Source organism: Ursus americanus, chromosome 31, assembly GCF_024610735.1.
Source record: "Ursus americanus isolate L20-20 chromosome 31, mUrsAme1.1.p, whole genome shotgun sequence".
NCBI classification, from domain to species: Eukaryota; Metazoa; Chordata; class Mammalia; order Carnivora; family Ursidae; genus Ursus; species Ursus americanus.
Window position 1 is genome coordinate 32,051,315 of NC_142157.1, and position 18,629 is coordinate 32,069,943.

An 18,629-nucleotide genomic window follows, 5' to 3' on the forward strand; every position below is an offset into this window, starting at 1 on the left:
AACCCAACAGACCAGCGGCACAAAATACTGAGTTTTAACCTGTGCTGCTACTGGTAAATCCCGGGAGCCTGTTCACGGGTCATTCAACCCCCGTGATGTTTTCATTCATCCTCCCAGGTCACTCACGACAGCTGTGTAGGACTGACAGGGAAACAGGCTCACAAAGGCCAAGTCACTTGGACACACGGGCCAAGGCTGAGCAAGGACCCAGGAGCCAAACCCAAGGCTACTTGTCTCCAAAGCCCATGTTATTCCCTTTTCCTGACATGGTCTCTCTCTCTCTCTGGAAATGCCTTGGGCTGTGACACGACAAGCAGGGAAGAAACACACGTCCGAGGCTCTACTGCGTCCCTGAGCCTGTCCCCTGACAGTCACCACACCCAGCACAACGGTGAGAACGTGGCACCGAGTGACTATACTGAAAGCCACTCGACTGTGCGCTTTAAATGGGCAGATTGCATGGTATGTGAATTAGACCTTGATAAAGCTGTTCTAAAACAAAAAACAAAAAAATATGTAAACATGCAATGGCCAACAAGGAAAAAAAAAACGGTCGTAGCATATTAAATAAGCTTTTCCTCCCCAGTATGGACCACTGTTGCCTAGGGCCGTTCCCTTGCCCCACTCTACTCTAATTTACCTTCAGCACAAGGTCTTTCTGTAATGTTATGAATATATTCACCAGAGACCAGGAGTTTTTACCATTTCTACTTTCAGCCCGCCAATGTGTGCTATGCCCCAAATTCTGAGTCCACGGTTAACAAAAACTTCACATGGTTTAATTCTAAGATTTTAAACCAAAATAACCATAGGGATGCTCAGAATATAACAACCTGCCTTGAGGATAAATTTATATAAAAGTAAACAAATGATACAAAGTGCTTACTTTTTTATGATTTCCTGGCCTCTTCAGTAAAAATATTTAATTTTAAAAAACACCACTTTGGGGACGCCTAGGAGGTTCAGTCGGTTAAACGACCGACTGTTGATTTCGGCTCAGGTCATGATCTCCAGGTCCTGGGATGGGGCCAAGTCAGGCGCCGCCATCAGCCGGGAGTTGGCTTGAGATTCTGTCCCTCTCCCCCTCCCCCCACCTGCATGTGCACGTGTACCTGCGCCTGCGCGCTCTCTCTCGCCCCCTCTTCCCCTCCCCCCCAAGTAAATCAATAAAATCTTAAAAACACCACCACAACCACCACTTTGGAAAGCAGGTAAATTGTTGTAAAGCTTTACGAGGCTGGGCACCCAATACCCGACGGTGAAACACCCAGAGCTGCGAGCTGAAACAGCCCCACCCCAAGCACCGCCGCGCGCCCGCAGCCCTGAGACAGCGGACCCGGAAGGCTCGACAGTAAACAACCGGAAGTAGCAGGTGTGCTGTTCCCTCCCGCAGAGCGCACGGCACGCAGACGCCGCTCACCGACTCTGAAGTGCGGCAGCTGCGCGAGGTTGTGCCTGGCACAGGGCACCTTCACGAAGTCATCCAGCACATGCACGGTATCAAACTCCAAGCCTTTGGCCTTGTGCACGGTGCCCAAAATGTACTCTGGAGTAACAAGAGAGCGCACAGTTAGATGGCGGCTGGGCGGGGAAAGGAAGGGGCGAGGAAGAGCCAAGCGCGCTCCTCCCGCTGCGTTCCTAACACTGCCAGGCGCTTCCTTCCACCGCCCTTCCTTGCCCGCCTGTGGGGGGGGGGGGGGGAGGGCGACAGGAAACGACAGTCAGGGAAGTAGCAAATTCAGTGCCCACGGGGGAGTACCTCAGAATCACGTCCCAGAGCCCGCCCCCCCAAGTCTGCAGACAGAGCAACGACGGAACCTCCAGGGCGCTGAGCTGCTGGCCCACAGTCACGCCCAGGGGACCCCATTCCACGGGCTTGGAGCCACTGCAGAACTGACGGGCCCCGAGGAGGAGCGGCAGCTCGGCTCCCCCTCCCCCCAGGCTCCCCAGGAGCGCCCTTGAGAAACCTGCAGGAAGAGGGCCACCTGCCCGCCCTCCTGCTGGGAGGTGAGCAACCCACTGTTCTCCTCACCTGCAAAGTCCAGGTCTTCTATGTGGCACTTCTCTATCCTCTGCACCAGCTCCGGAATCCTGATGTTATACTTCTCAACGACTGCAATCTTGGCTTCCAGCTCCTTGTCCTCGGCTGCGGTCACGTACCTCTTGAAGCCACTAAAGCCTTCTTTGTGCACCCATCTTCTAATAAACTTGTCTTTAATAACGAGGTTCTCTAAGGAGAACACACACTCCGGTTAACACGACAGGGCTACACTAAGCTCCGGCGGCCGCAGCTCCACCTTCCTAGCCAACAGCAGCACAAACCCTGGGAGATCCGGGTTCTAGTCCCGACTGCATCACTAACCTGCTGTGTGACCCTGGGCAAGTCAGAAAGGACCTGTGCTTTAGCCTCTCCGTCTCCAAACTGAGGATCAAGGGCCCGACCCTTACATCCTTACCTACTTCACAGGGATGTGAACAGCACAGTGTGGAAAAGAAATATGCTACAGGATGTTAGAAATGACCATCTGGGGCCCATGCAGAAGTTTCGGTGGGTAAAAGTGCCCAGGCAGACAGAAAGATGACAAGGGATGACAGCCTAAGGGACCGACAATAGGAAGAAATTCAGACTTCTAAGAGAAGGGTCTGGAAAAAGCTCTCAGTACCTCTGCAACAGGAGGCCTCAGGCATCCCACTCCTGATAGGAAGAGAGCCACACTAGCTCCACCCTTCTCCAGGAGAAAAGTAAGAGTGCTGACTCAGAGCAAGCCCAGCCTTCTCCCGTCCCTCGTCACTGGAACGTTCCTGTCCACTGCACCACGGCCAGGAGGGTACTCACGTTTCTTCCGTTCTTCCTCCGGCTGAAGAAGGATCCAAATATCAATGATTCTGTCCAATCCAAATGATTTAATCCCCTGAAAAAGTTTTTTGGTGGGATTTTTGTTTTTTTGTTTTCTGTTTTGTTTTGTTATTGTTGTTTTAACAAAACAAAGTAAAGCAAATGTAGAGATGGGATTTTGAAATGAGATGTTTTCGTAGAAATGGATCTCAAATCGCACCCAGAGCAAACAGTCAGCAGGAAATTTCACCAAGCACAACAGCATTAGGCTATCATGCAGCCTGAGCAGTCAGGATTCTCAAACGCTAAGGCCTGGCTGCTACCTCAAACTCTTCCTCTGTTTAAAAAAGGGGGGGAGGGGCAAAAACCAGCTGCATGCTGCTTTCTTGTCCAAAAGGGGCAACTGAAACCATCTACCTTCCAGGAACAGAAAAATGGCCGCGATGGAGGTTACGAGGATACCTGAACAACGTGTGGAGTGTGAGTACTCACCACTGTGTCTCTGGAGAAAAGAACTATGCTAGAGAATGTCTACAGGTCCAGACTGTTGTATGTTCTAGAAGGTTAGCTCCTGCAGGAGGGGGCCTGCCTGTGTCGGAGTGCAGCCCATTCTACCTAGAAGCATGCGCTGAGCACTGCCCAGGACCAAGGCGCCACACTCCAAGGATTTGTCCTCATTTGGAAAAGGGACATGTCAACCACTAACGTAAGACAGAGACTGAAATAAGCCAGCACGTACTATAGTGGGAAGGCAGATGTGATCACAAGCGTGGACACATGCTTCAGACGACACATGGGAGTGACGGAGGGACCACAGCCGCCTACTGTCTGCCATGCCCGGCGTGGGCCACCCTCCAAGAGTGCTATTTTCTTACAACGACAAAAATGCCTAAATTACACTATACCCACTAGATGAAATACCAGAGTCATTAATGGAGCACCGTGAAAGAAAAGACGCTCAGGTGTTGAGTGAAACATGCACGTTTGTCTGTACGTTATAATTACAATTATGTTGAAATGTGTGTCTATAAAGACAAAGACATACATATAAACAGCAAAAGAGAAAATTATTCTCTGAAATACTGAGATTTAGGGTCACTTTTTTTCCTTTTAATTTCCAAAACTTCTGTAACTTGGCTACATACTCTCTATCAATAAAAAAGAGAAAACTCAGAACATCTTCTGATTACGATTCACTGACTGTATTTATTGAGTGCCCACGCATAGTAAACCCTCAGAAAACTCTCTTCTTCATAAAAGGAGTGACTGTCTTTTAGTCATATCGCTTTGCTTTGAAGAGTTAGAAATGTCATACACATGTCACTTCATCCTAACTTCCCCGTGAACCAGGTAAAGGCAAGGCATTGTTTTTGTCTCAGAGATGGAGAGAATGAGGCACACGGAAGTTGTGACTTGCCGCAAGCCACACAAAGTTAGTGACAGAACCAGAGCTAGAACCCAGGTGGGCACACCCTCTACGTGGAGCTCGCTAGCGCTTCCCGCTGTGTTGGCAGCTCCCCTGTTCTTACGCTAACAAACGCCATACACCACAACACTCACAGGTAGCCAGCTGGCAGCATCGTTGGCAAAGCCATAGATGAGAAGGGCATTAGTGCTTTAAAGTGTGGAAGAAAGGATCCTCAGTCCTTACTGGGCCTTTATAGGAATGTCTGGCTAATATGATCAGAATGGCTAGGGGCAAAGACTTCAGTCATGGCGCAGATGGTGCCCCAAGCCCCAGATGCTTGCTGGTGTAATAACCCTAACGAAGCCGAATGTTTTCATTGGCTAGGCTTGTGTCTGTGCAGGAAGCAGTCAACAGAAATTTACTCTTACCCCAATCAGATGTATCCTCGCAGGGACTTCTCCCTCGGTCACCCGCACAGCCTCATCAAACACGTTGGCATTGGTCCGGGACAACAGGGCCACCTGGCCCTTGGCATCACCTCTAATGCCACCTTTTGGGAGAGAGCACAAACTCTGTGACAAATCCAAATAAAGAGGAAAAATAATTTTTGGAACAAATAAACGAAGAGTAACTAAAAGCCTTACTCTGATGGTTTCCTCCAACCAAAGTCTTTCTCCTTACTCGCTTGCAGACATCCAAGATGGTAGCTCCCACATACGCAATTTCCACACCAAATCTGAAACTCTGTGGGAAAACAACAAAACAAACGGAGTCAACAACCCCTCCCTAAAGTAGGTTAGCACGTTTCTGTCCCTGCGAGTCCCGGCCTTGCCAAACCCAACTGTTGATTCCTGACTCACCCTATCTGCAAAGGGGATTTGCAATTCCCCACTGCAAACCCACTCACAGTCAAATGATCACTGACTTGACTTCTGAGCTTTCAGAACTGCAGCTTCCATCCTGAAACAGCTTCCATCCTGAAATTCAGGTTACCTATCTTCCTTTACCCCTGATCCCCAAATCCAAATCTGGGCAATTCTCCCACCATGGGGCCTAGACTATTGTTCTCACCACTGCTGCCAGCCCAGCTCAGCAACCCGAACTCCATGCCTCACCCACTTGGTCTCCCCCTCCCACTGCCAGATGCATCTCTGTCAGATGACTCTTTCCCACACACTTTCACCAGGGCCACACCCTTGCTGGAAAATAGGAAGAGCAGCACATGAGGAAACAGGCGATGCATGCACTGTGAACAGCCCTCACAGCCCAGACAGCCTTGTTTCCTTTCTTTCCCCAAGACCAATGGCAAACTGCTCTTTTAAGCAAACCTAGCCTTCCTTCCAAATCAAATCTAATGAAGAAGTGTAAATTATACAAAAGATTGAGGGAGGGCTGGGGGGTTTCTCCCCTCACCTCTGAGACTCCCTCAACATTCATTTAAAACTGCTGCTCCACACAGCCAGCCCCAAGCATCTTCACTTCCCGAGCATTCCCTGCGCTCCCCCTGCCTCGGCACAGGGCAAAATGGTCTCCTACCCTTCAAAACATGGCCCCACAGCCTACTTCCTTGATCAGTGCAGCTGGAAAGACACCATTTGTCCCCAAACTCATAGTACTTATTGCCCTTTCCCATGCATTTGTGACTTGAAGTAATAAACTACGATGTGCTGTGGTGAACATCAACAACACTCAGGAAAACACGAGACTTTTGACAAATAGTACTTTGTTGCTACAGAACCATTCTGAGTGACATGAAATAAAACATGAAATAAAATACCCATGAATCCTCACCGACATAAACAAATGACTGAGTAAGTAAGTGGGAGAGAAGACAAAAATCTTCTTTGCAGAAGAATTCTCAACACTTCATGTAGATACCCCTACAGCCTCCCACAGACAGGTACCGGAAAATAGAGGATCGTTACAGCTTTCTCAGCCAGCCAAGGATGCCATGCGTCGTCACGCTCACAGGGGCAGACACAAATTTCCCAAATTTTTATTTCACTTGAAAGCAAGAATTTTATCTTTGGCAACAAACATTTGTCAGTTGTTTTCCTTGAAGTCACAGCTCACTTCCTTCATTTTTGAGAAAATGCCAAATACCCGAGTCTGTCAGCTGTTCTTTCAAGTACCAACAGTAACGACACACAAACGCAGCCAGCTGAGCTCACAACTCAATCCCAAGAGTGCTCTTGGTCAGACAGCCAACACACTTCCGAGGGAGAAGTGCTTTATTCACACTTGCCACTTGCTCGCACACAATACTAGAGACACACCCCAGGGCCAGCAGTTCATCCGTCTGCTGTCACACCAGGACGCTCCTGAGTGAACCACTTTTGTTTGGTTTACTCTGAGCACGTCACAAGAAGAGCACGAGGACTGCCAGCACCATGTGGTGCCCCCGCCTTGACGCACGGGAAGGCGTCAGCGGTGCAAAGGTGAACACGGTGACAACGGCACACGCAAGTGTTGTGAACACAGTTTTGACTTTGCAGACCCCGAGAGCCACAGAGAACCAGCGCTTAGAAGCAAGGATCTGCTACGTACTGGGCGCCTGTCACAGGGTAACCACGGGAAAGCGAGGGTGGGGAACCACAATGCTTGCTTCTATGGTTCTGGGGGCTCGGAAGCAGCGAGAGCTCTTACCTGTGTGAGATAGAAGACGTGCGTGTGAGGGACTGTAAACAGAGCATTGACTGCACCACGGAAGGTATAGATCTGTTGATGTGGGTCCCCTACAAAGATTTTCCCACATGGCTGAGACAGAACTATGTTCATGATAGCTGCAACCAATAAGAGGGACAGTAAGAAAGCTGAAGGAATGCCAACTCACAGAGCAAAAAGAAACCGTATTTACGACAGAAAAAGATGAAAACGCTTCATGAAACGAAGCCAGGGCACGCTGGACAACAGAGTTGTCTTTCCCTGCAGGATACGCAGGCAATGCAAAGAAACAACTATATAATGGACAAGAGAAACCATTTCTAAGCCTAGGAATGCAGATTATTTTTAGTCCCGGATAAATGATGGAGGCTAAAAAAAAAAAACCACATAAGCAAATAAAAAATGAGGCAAATTGTCTTTTCTAACATTGTAACTCAAAGCTCAAAAATGACCCCACAAAGGCACACTATTTTCTATCAGCCACTTGAAAAACAAACAACACAAACTGTCCGGCTCTAAGTTGACTAGCTTTTCCCACTCAGCATGAGTCTAGGTCCCTATCACCTGATGACCTACGCATACTCAACGTTTTAAGACTAACCGAAGCAAAACGTTTACAGAAAAATAAATTTGCTTTGAGATGGGGGGGGGGGGTGAAGGACAACTGCTGAAATACAAAGTCAAATAATAAAGGATTTCTGTGTGACCAAATTATCATTTGCTCCTCTTCTTTATGACAAATAATAATCACCAACTTATATCACATGTATGTCCTCTTACATAATCATGATGTTGTTTCTATGTGTTTGAGACTACTGATGTCCTGAATAGTTTATCACCTGGGGTACAGTCCTGGGCCTCATCCACAAAGATGGCGTCAAAAGAGGCAAGCAAAGGCTTGCTCAGCTGCCAGAGTTTCAAATAGCCTAAAAGAAGGGAGCAGCAAAGAGTCAGAACTCTCAAGTAAAGCAGTCACATTTAACAGATACCAAGAGGTGGGAACTGGCATACCATCATGAGTCATTTGGTAAGCCTCTTCTTTGCATTCCCCCAACTTCCGCATGTTGTCCCAGAGTCGGCTGGCTTCAAGGACACCGTTCTAGAAAGCAAGTGATACAGCAAGTCATAGTTTAAGACCCTGGAAAAGACACCTCCTGACATCACTTTCATTCTCATACACAGAGGTCTGAACAAAGGCACCATCACAGCACGGTGAGGGGCAGTCACCTCCCTAACCTTCCTCCGGCTCCACGATAGCCTCTGAACAATGTCAAGTGCAGAGATGAGTAAGAAGCTTGGGCCATACCAAGCCCAGTAACAGAAAATCGCTCAAAGAGTACAAGATCTGGGGCAGGTGGGAATTGGGGAAGAGCACAAGATATGACGAACCAGAAAAGGCTGGATTAGTTCTCTAGATTTATGACTGACCACTAAGTCGTACAAAGAATGGCCAATGACTGAAGAGACAAGAAAAATCAGAAAAGAGATTCCATATCTTTAAATTCTACATCTTGTAGACTCAATGACATGCTCCTATAAACCTTGGGTAGAAGGAGCCTCATGTGTTGAATTAAGAGGACCAGTGTGCAGATTAAGTAAAATGTCTGTGAGTCCTCTTCACAGAAAACACCACCCCTCCCAGCTACCATGACGGGCCTGCAGTCTGGGGGTCAGACTTCCAGCCAGCAGTTCTGAAGAAATCAAAGACAAGCAGAACAGTGTATCATGTCAGCTCTTCTCATTTATCCTCGATCCCCACTACTAAAGATATTTAGATACTCACCAGCTTTTCACTCTGTTCAACCATGACTCTCTGTCCTTGGCTGTTCTTACACCAGATAGGCACGTGATCAATAGTCAGCTCTTCGTCAGCCGAGGCAAAGAAGTTTTCTAAAGTCTTACATACTAGCTTGGCCCTTATGAATCCACCTTTCCCTTCAGCAAGGACAGAATTGACCATGAAGGGTGTCAACTTGAAGAGATTCAATTTCTTCTTCAATTGGTACCTGCAACACATATCCCAAATGAACAGTATTTGACTGTTACCACTGCAATGTGGTATTTAGTGTCTCCCCCCACTCCAAGCCCCTTCCTACAGTGACACCACCTGGCCACCTTAAATGTCACAACAGGTTAGGGGTAAACAAAAGCCAGAGAAGTTGAGCAAGGTCCATGCAGGATTGGAAATGGCTTCATCTGGCTTTCAGGAATTCTCAAATAACCCAAAAGATGAAGTGGCTCACGGCAGATGCTATGACTCCATGGTGTGGACTAGACTCCAAGAGGTCCCCAGGGGGACACTCGAGTCCCTGAAGTCCTCCCATCCAAGGGAATTCTAGTTCAGAGGCCCCAAGAGGCCTGGGCAAGTGCCCGTCAGCTGAGTCTTCTCCCCACCCCTCCCTACCTCGTCCAAGGGAAGCCTGTCTGTCAGACTGCTGAGGGCCTGCACTCCAGACCAGTCACGGGCACTTTCTGTGCCTCAGTTCCAGAGAAATGAGAATGCTCACCTCAGTAAGATACTATTATTTGCAAACAACACATTTTTACAAGGTAAAAGTGCAAATCACTAAATATCTTTCTATTGCCTGCCTATAAGTGGAGCTGAAAGCATTCCATTTTCTCAGTGCTGCTGTGTGTAAGCTCATATGCAATCATGATGACCGCAACGTGAAAACCAGGAATTAGACAATGATGGTGGCAGTGCAATGCTCACTTCCGCCCGACGTGTCCATAGGCCATGGAATGAAAGGTTTTGCAGATGACATTGCTGGGGAAGACTAGCTCGGCCTGCTTTGCGATGCTCTTGTTGAATGTCACATACAGAAACCTGCTCTCAGACCACTTCTCAGCGTACTTGACCAGGGTAGAGGTCTTCCCGGTGCCTGGGGAAGCCAAGAGGAAAGGAGGTGACCCTCTGACCAGGAAAAACTGTTCCAAAGGATGCCCTAATCAGGTCTTATTCATGCTTATCTTGCCTCTTGCTTGAAACTAGACCGTGACAAGTTTTTCAATACTGATAAGGTGTAGTGAAAAGAGCAGCGGATTCTAAGCCAGATTAACCTGGGCTGAGATCGTGGCTCTGGCCGGCTCTAGCTGAGCAGTGAGTGGCGAGCCGCTCGACCTCACTGACTATCATCGTGCTCCTCAGCCACGCATGGGCAACGCTGACCCTGCAGGGTCTGGCAGGATAAAGGCAAGCATCAAGGTAACCAGCAGAGGAACTCAGTAAGAGTAGCTATTGCTGGCCTAGGCATCAGTAGCGCTTCAATGGCAACAGCATGCAAGTGAGACTGAAGGATACTTCCGGCCCATTCTGAGCTCTCCAGTGTACCCTGCCTCTCCACCCTTCATTTATTCAGTTATCGTTCACTTAACAAGCACTTATGAGCACCTACTCCATGCTCAGCTGTATGCTAAGCACTGGGAGTATGTCAAAAAACAAAACAAAACAAAACCATAAAGCAAGGTTCCGGTACTACAATCTCATTGGGAATACAAAACCAACACAGTTGAAACAATTAGAACAAAATGAGAGTATAATGACAACACAGAACAAAAAAAAAAAGAGAGAGTGAATTTGGAAACAAAAAATCTCACCTGTAAGAGCAGAAAAATAGTGCCTCTTTCCCTACCAAACAGGGCTACTGTGAAGATTAATGACATAGCGTAGAAGCATTTATAGAATGTGTGTGTTGGCTATACTTATTGAATAATCAGGTACCAATCAGCTAATACAGATGATTAGTTACAGTACGAGTTCAGAGATCACGTGGGACTCAAATGGCTAAAGAGGCCTCCACCAAGAAGAAACAGCAATGATGGGAGTCAGACACAGCAAGGCAAAGAAGGCGGGTAGGGGTGGGGGGAGGCATGCTCTTGGAGAGAAACAGACCCAGCTCTGAATTCTACCTCTTCCACTTATTCGCTTATTTAACCTGGGGCAAGTCATTGTAATTTCTCTGAGCTTCAAATCCTCATCTGTAAAACAGAGGTAACTAACCGACCTTCCAGAATGCTGTTAGGGTTTAGCACGGTGCCAGGTGCTGAACGAATGGCTGCTGTTGTTCGTAGTAGGACATTTACGCAGAAAGAAGCAGGAAGGAATTCCAGGTAGAAAACAGTATGAGCAAAGGCTCAGACAAAAGGATAACCAAGTACTTTAGGAGACTGCAAGTACAATTAGTTGACTGAGGCAGGAGAATTACAGACTGCGTATTTAGGAATGTAGGTTAGAATCCAATGCAGGGACAGCCTCCCTGACTTTACCGGACAGAAATCAGGGAGCTACGGAAACATGGCCTGCCTTTCTGTGAGCAATCAGTGTCTGAGCGTAGACAACGATAAATGATGGCCTGGGTCAATCCTGACAGCATCTCTCTCACAAACTAATTCCTATGAACTATCTGTCCAACCAGGAACTCCACTGTGGATGTGCCCAGGAGTGGTTTTAAAAAAAAAAAAAAGGAAGAAAAAAACCAGGCATTCCTTAACTGCTTTTAAAATAATTTAATTGGTACGCCTGGGTGGCTCAGTCGGAGAAGCATCTGCCTTCAGCTCAAGCCACGATCCCAGGGTCCTAGGATCAAGTCCCACGTCAGGGTCCTTGCCCAGCAGGGAGCCTACTTCTCCCTCTCCCTCTGCCGCTCCCCCTGCTTGTGTGCGCACACACTCTCTCTTTCTCTGACCAACAAATAAATAAAATCTTTTTAAAAACGTAAATAAATTAATTTAATTTAATTTAATAATTTAACTGCAATAGTTGGATAACAGACCAAGGTAAAGAAATTCTGGCAGGTAGCAAGGAAGAGGGATGCAGGGATAAGAGGCTTGAACCTGACTCTCTAGTCCAGGAATGGTGAGCTCCCTTACCTGCAAATGCCATAATCTTTACCACCTGGAGAGGTTCCATCTTGTGGCTCAGAATCAGCTGTTGCTCGTGTGTAAGTTGGATGGTTGTTTTCTTGCTATAATCATTACAGAAGAGAAATTAGAAAAATAGAAAGGAATTCAAAAGAGCAGGTGATGGACTGTCACAAAGCAAACAGGCCGATCAGAGGAACAAAATTAACCAAACGAAAGGCCTCCCCTTGGGGAGATAAACATGTTCCAAAGCTAGTTTATGATGCTGGGTCCACACTCAATAAATTTACTGAAAATCACTGAATTGTACAATTAAAATGGGTGAATTTTATGTAATGTAAATTATACCTCCATGAAACTGGTAAGACAAAACCCCTCTCCTCCTTAAGTATAAGAAGGAACCGAGACTAGAAGACAAAACACACACACACACACACACGCTCCCATATACATACCCTGGCCAAACCGACGGTTCCCCTGTAACTTCTCTGGCCTGAGTACAGGAATTCTCCTGAAGATACAGGCAATAGAAAATGTTGTAGTGAATCCTAATAGGGAGAAAGCAGATTTAGAGATTTTCAAATTAAGTCACAATCTCTATCTTGTTTTCCCTTAGATGTACCTGGACTCCCTACCATTTCTAAAAGGAAAATACCTACCACCATTTTATGGAAAAACGAAAGAAAGAAAAGAAAGGAAAAGAAAAGAAGAGAAAAAAGAAAAGAAAAGATTTTAAATATACCTAGAGCTGACCAAAGCCCTCTTGGAAAGCCCAGCTCTGAAAAGCTGCCTGGCTCCAGTGTGTAGTGGCAGAGAGACCAGGACATGCTGTTTGGGGATCAAAGCACTAGCTGTGATCCTAAGAGACAAATAATTACAAAAGCACTAAGAACCAGCTGAGGGGCGCCTGGGTGGCTCAGCTGGTTAAGTGTCTGCCTTAGGCTCAGGTCATGATTCCAGAGTCCTGGGATCAAGTCCTGCATTGGGCTCCTTGTTCAGTGGGGAGCCTGCTTCTCCCTCTGCCTCTGCCTGTCCCTCCCCCCACTTGTGTGCACATGCACTCTCTCTCTGTTGAACAAATAAATAAAATCTTAGAAAAAAAAAAAAAAAGAACCAGCTGAAAACAAATGTAAATTCTACTCTGATCAGTGCGATTCTTGTTCGACATCAACTTAATGTCATCGTATCTTTCTCAGACTCCTTTGTTCTGCTCCCTGCTACTTGTAAGGTGATAATTGGTGTAGAAACACGAAGAACATGCTATCTTTAAAGGTCCCAAAGGAAGGGTGTTACACAGAGAACAAGATATGATTACCAAGGACTGGAAACAAAATGGCCTCCAAGCCACCAAGAGGGGCCCAAGATGACACAGAGCACTCAGCAGTGGCCCCAGAAATGGGCAAACAGCCCGCTAACAAGCCACTCCAAAGCTCTCTGCGTTCACACGGACCCCAAACTCTTCTCCCTCATCACCAAGTACCCACATTTAGCGCATTGCTCCCCAGCCCCAGAGGGAAAGTGACCTCTGAGCACCCACAAATACCTTTAATAAGATTAACACTTCAGTCTCCGCTCATATTACCTCCCAAGTATAAGCAGGAAGAAATACATAAACACAACAAAACTCAACATATCGTACCCTCCATTCCTCCTCTCCATCCTTGTGAACATGGACAGAACCTGTAGGTTCGTATTTGCACTTAAGAACGTTATTTACCATTTGTGTATTTGTCTTGTCCCGATTAACCCTAAAGCTCCTTGTCCCATGCCTCAATGCCATGATGTGGATACAACATAAAAAACATTTAATAAACTGAAACGTAACTCAGACTGACATTTCTGGAGCATGCATGTTCCATCCTTGAACTCCAGCAAGGACGACTGGGCCACAGCTCACATGGTGCCCCCAGCCATGCTCCACTTAGGGCTCAGGGGTTCCAGAGGAAGGATATCCTCTCTGGGCCTTCTGCCTCCCCAGGACGGGCGGCAGAAGCACACTGCCTGTCTCCAGGTCGGGCGTCAGGGCTCTCTGACAGCTGCCCTTCACAGCTGGGACTTCATTCTGACTTCTCCCCGTGGCCTACATCAGCTTCCCTCGTCTGGCCACTGCCGGTTACGCTTCCCACGAAACCATGGCTCGGTCTCCCTCTTCTTCACTACAGTCTTGCCACACTGGACTACTCCTCTTCCTTGTATATACTAAATTCATTCCTGTCTTTGGACCCTGAAATTATCTATGACTTCTGCTAAAATGCTCTCAAGTCTTAAAATGTCATTTTAAAATTGACATTCAGGTTTTAGTTCAAATGTTACTTCCTCAGAAAGGCTTTTCCTCACCCACCCCATCTAACGTGGTGCTCCCCACCTCCCTGGCCTGTCACCCACTTCTTTTTCTTTGTACCACTTTCCACTCACTACACGTTCTTGTGTCACGCGTTTCCTTACGCAGTACCTGTCTCCCCTCCCTGGATCACACAGTCCACCAGGAGGACTAGAACAGCGGCCGACTCGGTCACCGGCACATCCTGAATGCCTGAGAAACTGGGACGCGCAGCACGTGCTTCAGAGCTGCTGGCCCCCTGCCAGCTGACCTGTGCACACCTGCTGGCGAGCGAAACCGCGACGGTCACTCCCAATAAGCCACCCACATGCTAGAGACGGCGAGGCAGGCGAGACTCAGCCACAAGGTTTACATCCCGTCCCAAAAGAGAAATGGAGGCACCAAATCCTAATGCTTTCCTAGGAAAATGAAGCCACGCAGGAAGAAAGAAGGCTCCTGTTGGTGAGGGGACTTCACGTCAGGCTTCGACAGCCTTGCGTGTCCGCCTGCCTCAGCGCTATTTCCGGCCGCGTGGCACTTCACGTGTGCAGAGCACGTCTGATGCTCACAGCACCTGCTTTCACCGCGACGGACACGGCGGGGGCCTGTGAGACCGACGGCTCACCCAGTACTAGCGCTGGGCCTCGCAGCCAGCGCCGGCCTTTGCCTCTACCAGGGCCTCAGCTCTTCCCCCCACGGCTTTACCGGTTGCTGATGTTGATCCCCTTCTCCCTCATGGCGTAGAGAAGCACAGCGATGCAGTACAGGGTCTCGGTGATGTCTGGCATGGTCACGGTGGAGCTGGGTCTCCGGAGGCAGAAGAGCAGCTGCTGGATGTCATTCACACTGCTGGACAGGAGCACGATGGCCGCCACCAGAGCCCATACGTTGACACCCTGTGGAGGGAGGCGGACCGGGGAGGGGAGGAAAGACCCAGAACACGTCAGACAACCAGCGAAGAGAGCCAAGTCTCAGATTGCCTGAGCCAAGTGCAAACTTTCCACAGGACATTTGGAAACACGGCAACTTTTCCTTTCACCCTGGATTTCCTTCTTCTCATCACTTCTGCATTTGGGTTCTTAGTTTTCTTTAGTTAAAAAACATGAATAAAGGATCTAACCTAGGACCTTGCCTAGAGAGGATACGCCCACCTCCCCACCACTCCTCTCCAGGGCAGCGTGAGCTCTCAGGTCTACAGAGACTGGACAGGGCCAGAGCAAGGTCACCATGCAACGGTGCTCACCCGGGAGGCACAAGGGAAGGAAGACGCAAAAGAAGACAGCAGGCTTTCGGGGACAAAACCAAGACCAACAATTCCCTGGCATTAAGATGTTAATCTATTATTTATTGGGGCCTGGGTGGCTCATTCAGTTAAGCACCTGCCTTCGGCTCAGGGCATGATCCTAGGGTCCTGGATCAAGCCCCACATTGCTCCCTGCTCAGTGCGGAGTCTGCTTCTGCCTCTGCCTCTGCCCTCCCCCCATCACGCTTTCTCTCGCTCACTCCCTCTCTCAAATAAATAAAATCTTTAAAGAAAAAAAAATCGACTCTTTACTTCATGTTATTATTTAGGTTAATTAATGTTTAAATAATATTAATGTTTTAATTAATATTAAATAAATGACTAAAAATTTACTATGGACACAATACACTCTGTTTAGTAGTATCTAAGAAAGTGTTCACGAACACGGAAATAGTCAAATACTAGAAAGGTATCTTTCTCATTCTTCACTTTACTACAGGCATCCCGGTTATAATTTCGGGGTCCTCGAAATCTCACCCCACCATCACCAGCAATCACTTCACTAAAGACAGAAAGAATACACATGGCTGGATGTCCAGCCCTCTGCAGCTTGCAGAGCACAGGCTGAGGGTGCACGCGATTCCTTTTAAGAATCCCTGATCTAGGTAAGGAGCCACAAGACCGAGTCAGGTACAACTGATGAATCATTGAACACTACGTCTGAAGCTAATAACACATTACATGTTAATGAATTGAATTTAAAAAAAATAAATTCAAAACAAATAAATACATGAAAATTTAAAAAAAAATAAAAGGTCGTCTGTCATATCAACACCCAAAGATATGGGAATGGTGAGCATTTTAGTGTCTTTTCATCTTATTATTTTTAAGCAGTTTTTTCTTATTAAGAAAAAAAAGGCTGAATCAGGAAACTGAAGACTATTTCTAGCTTCCCACCGACTCATGGGTGTCTAGTAAAAACCTTCATTTCTCTAGTTCTTTCAAATAAACCAACTGTTGCCAATGGAACAGGCTATCTTGTAAAGAAATCCTTCTTAATTAAAGCTTTCAGAGGCCAGATGACCATCCTCTGCTGAAGATTCCTCCACAGAATGGGAAATTGGATTAAATGCTTTTTAAGGGGCGCCTGGGTGGCTCAGTCAGTTAAGCGTCTGCCTTCGGCTCAGGTCATGATCCCAGCTTCCTGGGATCGAGCCCTACACTGGGCTCTCTGCTCAGTGGAGAGCCTGCTTCTCCCTGTCCCTCTGTCCCAATTCTATTTGTGCCCTCTCACTCTCTCTCCCTCAAATAAATAAAATCTTTAAAAATAAATAAATAAATATTGCTTTTTAAAATTCCTTCCAAATTGAAGAATCTATAACAATGTGGCCTGTTATTTCCATAAGGGGACCAATGACAAGATTAAGGCTTCAAAGCAGAGATTAAAGGAAGATTTTGAGGGGCACCTGGGTGGCACAGTCGGTTAAGCATCCGAGTCTTGATTTTGGCTCAAGTCATGACCTTAGGGTTAGGAGATCAAGCCCAGTGTCCGGTTCCGCGCTGGGCATGGAGCCTGCTTAAGATTCTCTCCCCTTCCCTCTGCCCCTCAACTCCCTCTCTTTAAAAAAAAGGGGGGGAATTTTGAAAATAAATGTAAAATAACCTTCAGCCAGACTGAATCACCACTACACTTTCTCGAGATGAGAAAGGGTGTCTCCTTGGCCTGCAATCCCTCACAGCCCCCTCACTCACCGCAGCAGCCACGTAGAGATCAGGGAGGTGCTGACGCACGCACGCCTCTGCCTCGGGAAGGAGGAGGTGATCCCTCAGACTCCATAACGCCCGTCCAGGATCCACACTGGGGGAGCATTTAGTGGTGGCCGTATAGCTGTACGACATTCACAGCAGAGTCCGTGAGAAAGGTGGTCCTAAGTGCTAACACATGGGAAAGGACTTCAGAATCGGTCTTCCTCCCAGGAGAAAGGCAACTCACCGGATGAGGTTCAGCACACACAAGTCTGACTCCTTCTCTATACCATAGTTCAACAGGATGCCATCCACTTTGCTCACGGCTTGCTCTTCATTCATCAGGTAGCGATGATACAGCTTTTTCCAAGGAATGAACTGAATAATTTAAAAAAAAAATCCACAATAATAAGAAGGCAATGGCCATGAGACAGCAGATTAAGCCACAAATATACAGACAATCTTCTGACACTTGAAAAGCACTTACAGCTCACAATTCAAAAGCTGGGCAAGTAGGGTAGAGACATTACACACATTTTGGCTGGAAACTAGGAGAACTAGATCTTGATTTTGGTTCCAACACTAATCTGATACAGAATCTGGGAAAAGCTAGTGCTTCAATTTCCCTCGTCACGACACTAACAGCTCAGAGTTTCAATGAAGATCAAATAATAAGAGAACTGTGGCTGGGGGGCGCCTGGGCGGGGGGCTCAGTCAGATAAGCGTTGCCTTCAGCTCAGGTCATGATCTCAGGTCCTGGCATCGAGCCCTGCGTCAGGCTCCCTGCTCAGTGGGGAGTCTGCTTGTCTCCCTCTCCCTCTGCCCCTCCCCCCTGGCTCATGCTCTCTTCTCTCTCTCAATCAAATAAGTAAATAAAAATAAAATCATTAAAAAAAAAATCTGTGGCTATACTAATACCAGACAAAAAAAGGCTCTACATCCAAAATGATTCCAAGAGAAAGGAGATTATATGATGATAAAAGGGCCAATTCACCAAGAAGATATAATAATCGTAAATATAAATGTACCAAATATCAGAGCCCCTCAATGAAGGAAGCAAACACAGACAGAACCACAGGGAGGAACAGACGGCAATAAGATAGTCCTAGGGGATTTCAATACTCCACTTTCAAGAATGAACGGAACAATCAGACCGAAGATCAATAAGGAAGCAGAGGATGTGAACAACAGATGACCAACGGGACCTAACAGACAGACCAGAACATTCCACCCAACAGCAGCAGCATATACGGTCTTCTCAAGTACACGTGGAATACTCTCCAGGACAGATCACATGCTAGGCCACAAAAACAAGACGATATCAGAGAGGGAGACAAACCATAAGAGACTCTTAATCACAGAAAACAAACTGAGGGTTGCTGGAGGGGAGGTGGGTGGGGGAATGGGGTAACGGGGTGATGGACATGAAGGAGGGCACGAAATCTAATGAGCACTGGGTGTCATATAAGACTAATGAATCACTGACTTCTACCTCTGAAACCAACAATACATTATACGTTAAACGAATTTAAGTAAAATCTTTTTTAAGAAA

At 47.2% G+C, this 18,629-nt stretch overlaps 1 protein-coding gene across 3 annotated transcripts in view; it reads right to left on the minus strand.

The window, feature by feature from the left end:
* Positions 1–18,629, minus strand: part of FBH1 (F-box DNA helicase 1) — a 49,333-nt gene that overhangs the window by 13,964 nt on the left and 16,740 nt on the right. For all 3 annotated transcript variants that reach the window (XM_087857750.1, XM_045812966.2, XM_045812967.2), the window contains 15 exons: positions 17,325–17,455; positions 17,084–17,219; positions 14,794–14,984; positions 12,224–12,316; positions 11,778–11,872; positions 9,622–9,790; positions 8,692–8,914; positions 7,920–8,007; positions 7,748–7,834; positions 6,891–7,027; positions 4,889–4,988; positions 4,673–4,794; positions 2,837–2,912; positions 2,033–2,230; positions 1,421–1,546 (listed from right to left, as the gene is read on the minus strand). In XM_087857750.1, coding sequence (XP_087713876.1) covers positions 1,421–1,546; positions 2,033–2,230; positions 2,837–2,912; positions 4,673–4,794; positions 4,889–4,988; positions 6,891–7,027; positions 7,748–7,834; positions 7,920–8,007; positions 8,692–8,914; positions 9,622–9,790; positions 11,778–11,872; positions 12,224–12,316; positions 14,794–14,984; positions 17,084–17,219; positions 17,325–17,455 — 1,972 coding nt within the window. The remainder of the gene's footprint in view (positions 1–1,420; positions 1,547–2,032; positions 2,231–2,836; positions 2,913–4,672; positions 4,795–4,888; positions 4,989–6,890; positions 7,028–7,747; positions 7,835–7,919; positions 8,008–8,691; positions 8,915–9,621; positions 9,791–11,777; positions 11,873–12,223; positions 12,317–14,793; positions 14,985–17,083; positions 17,220–17,324; positions 17,456–18,629) is intronic.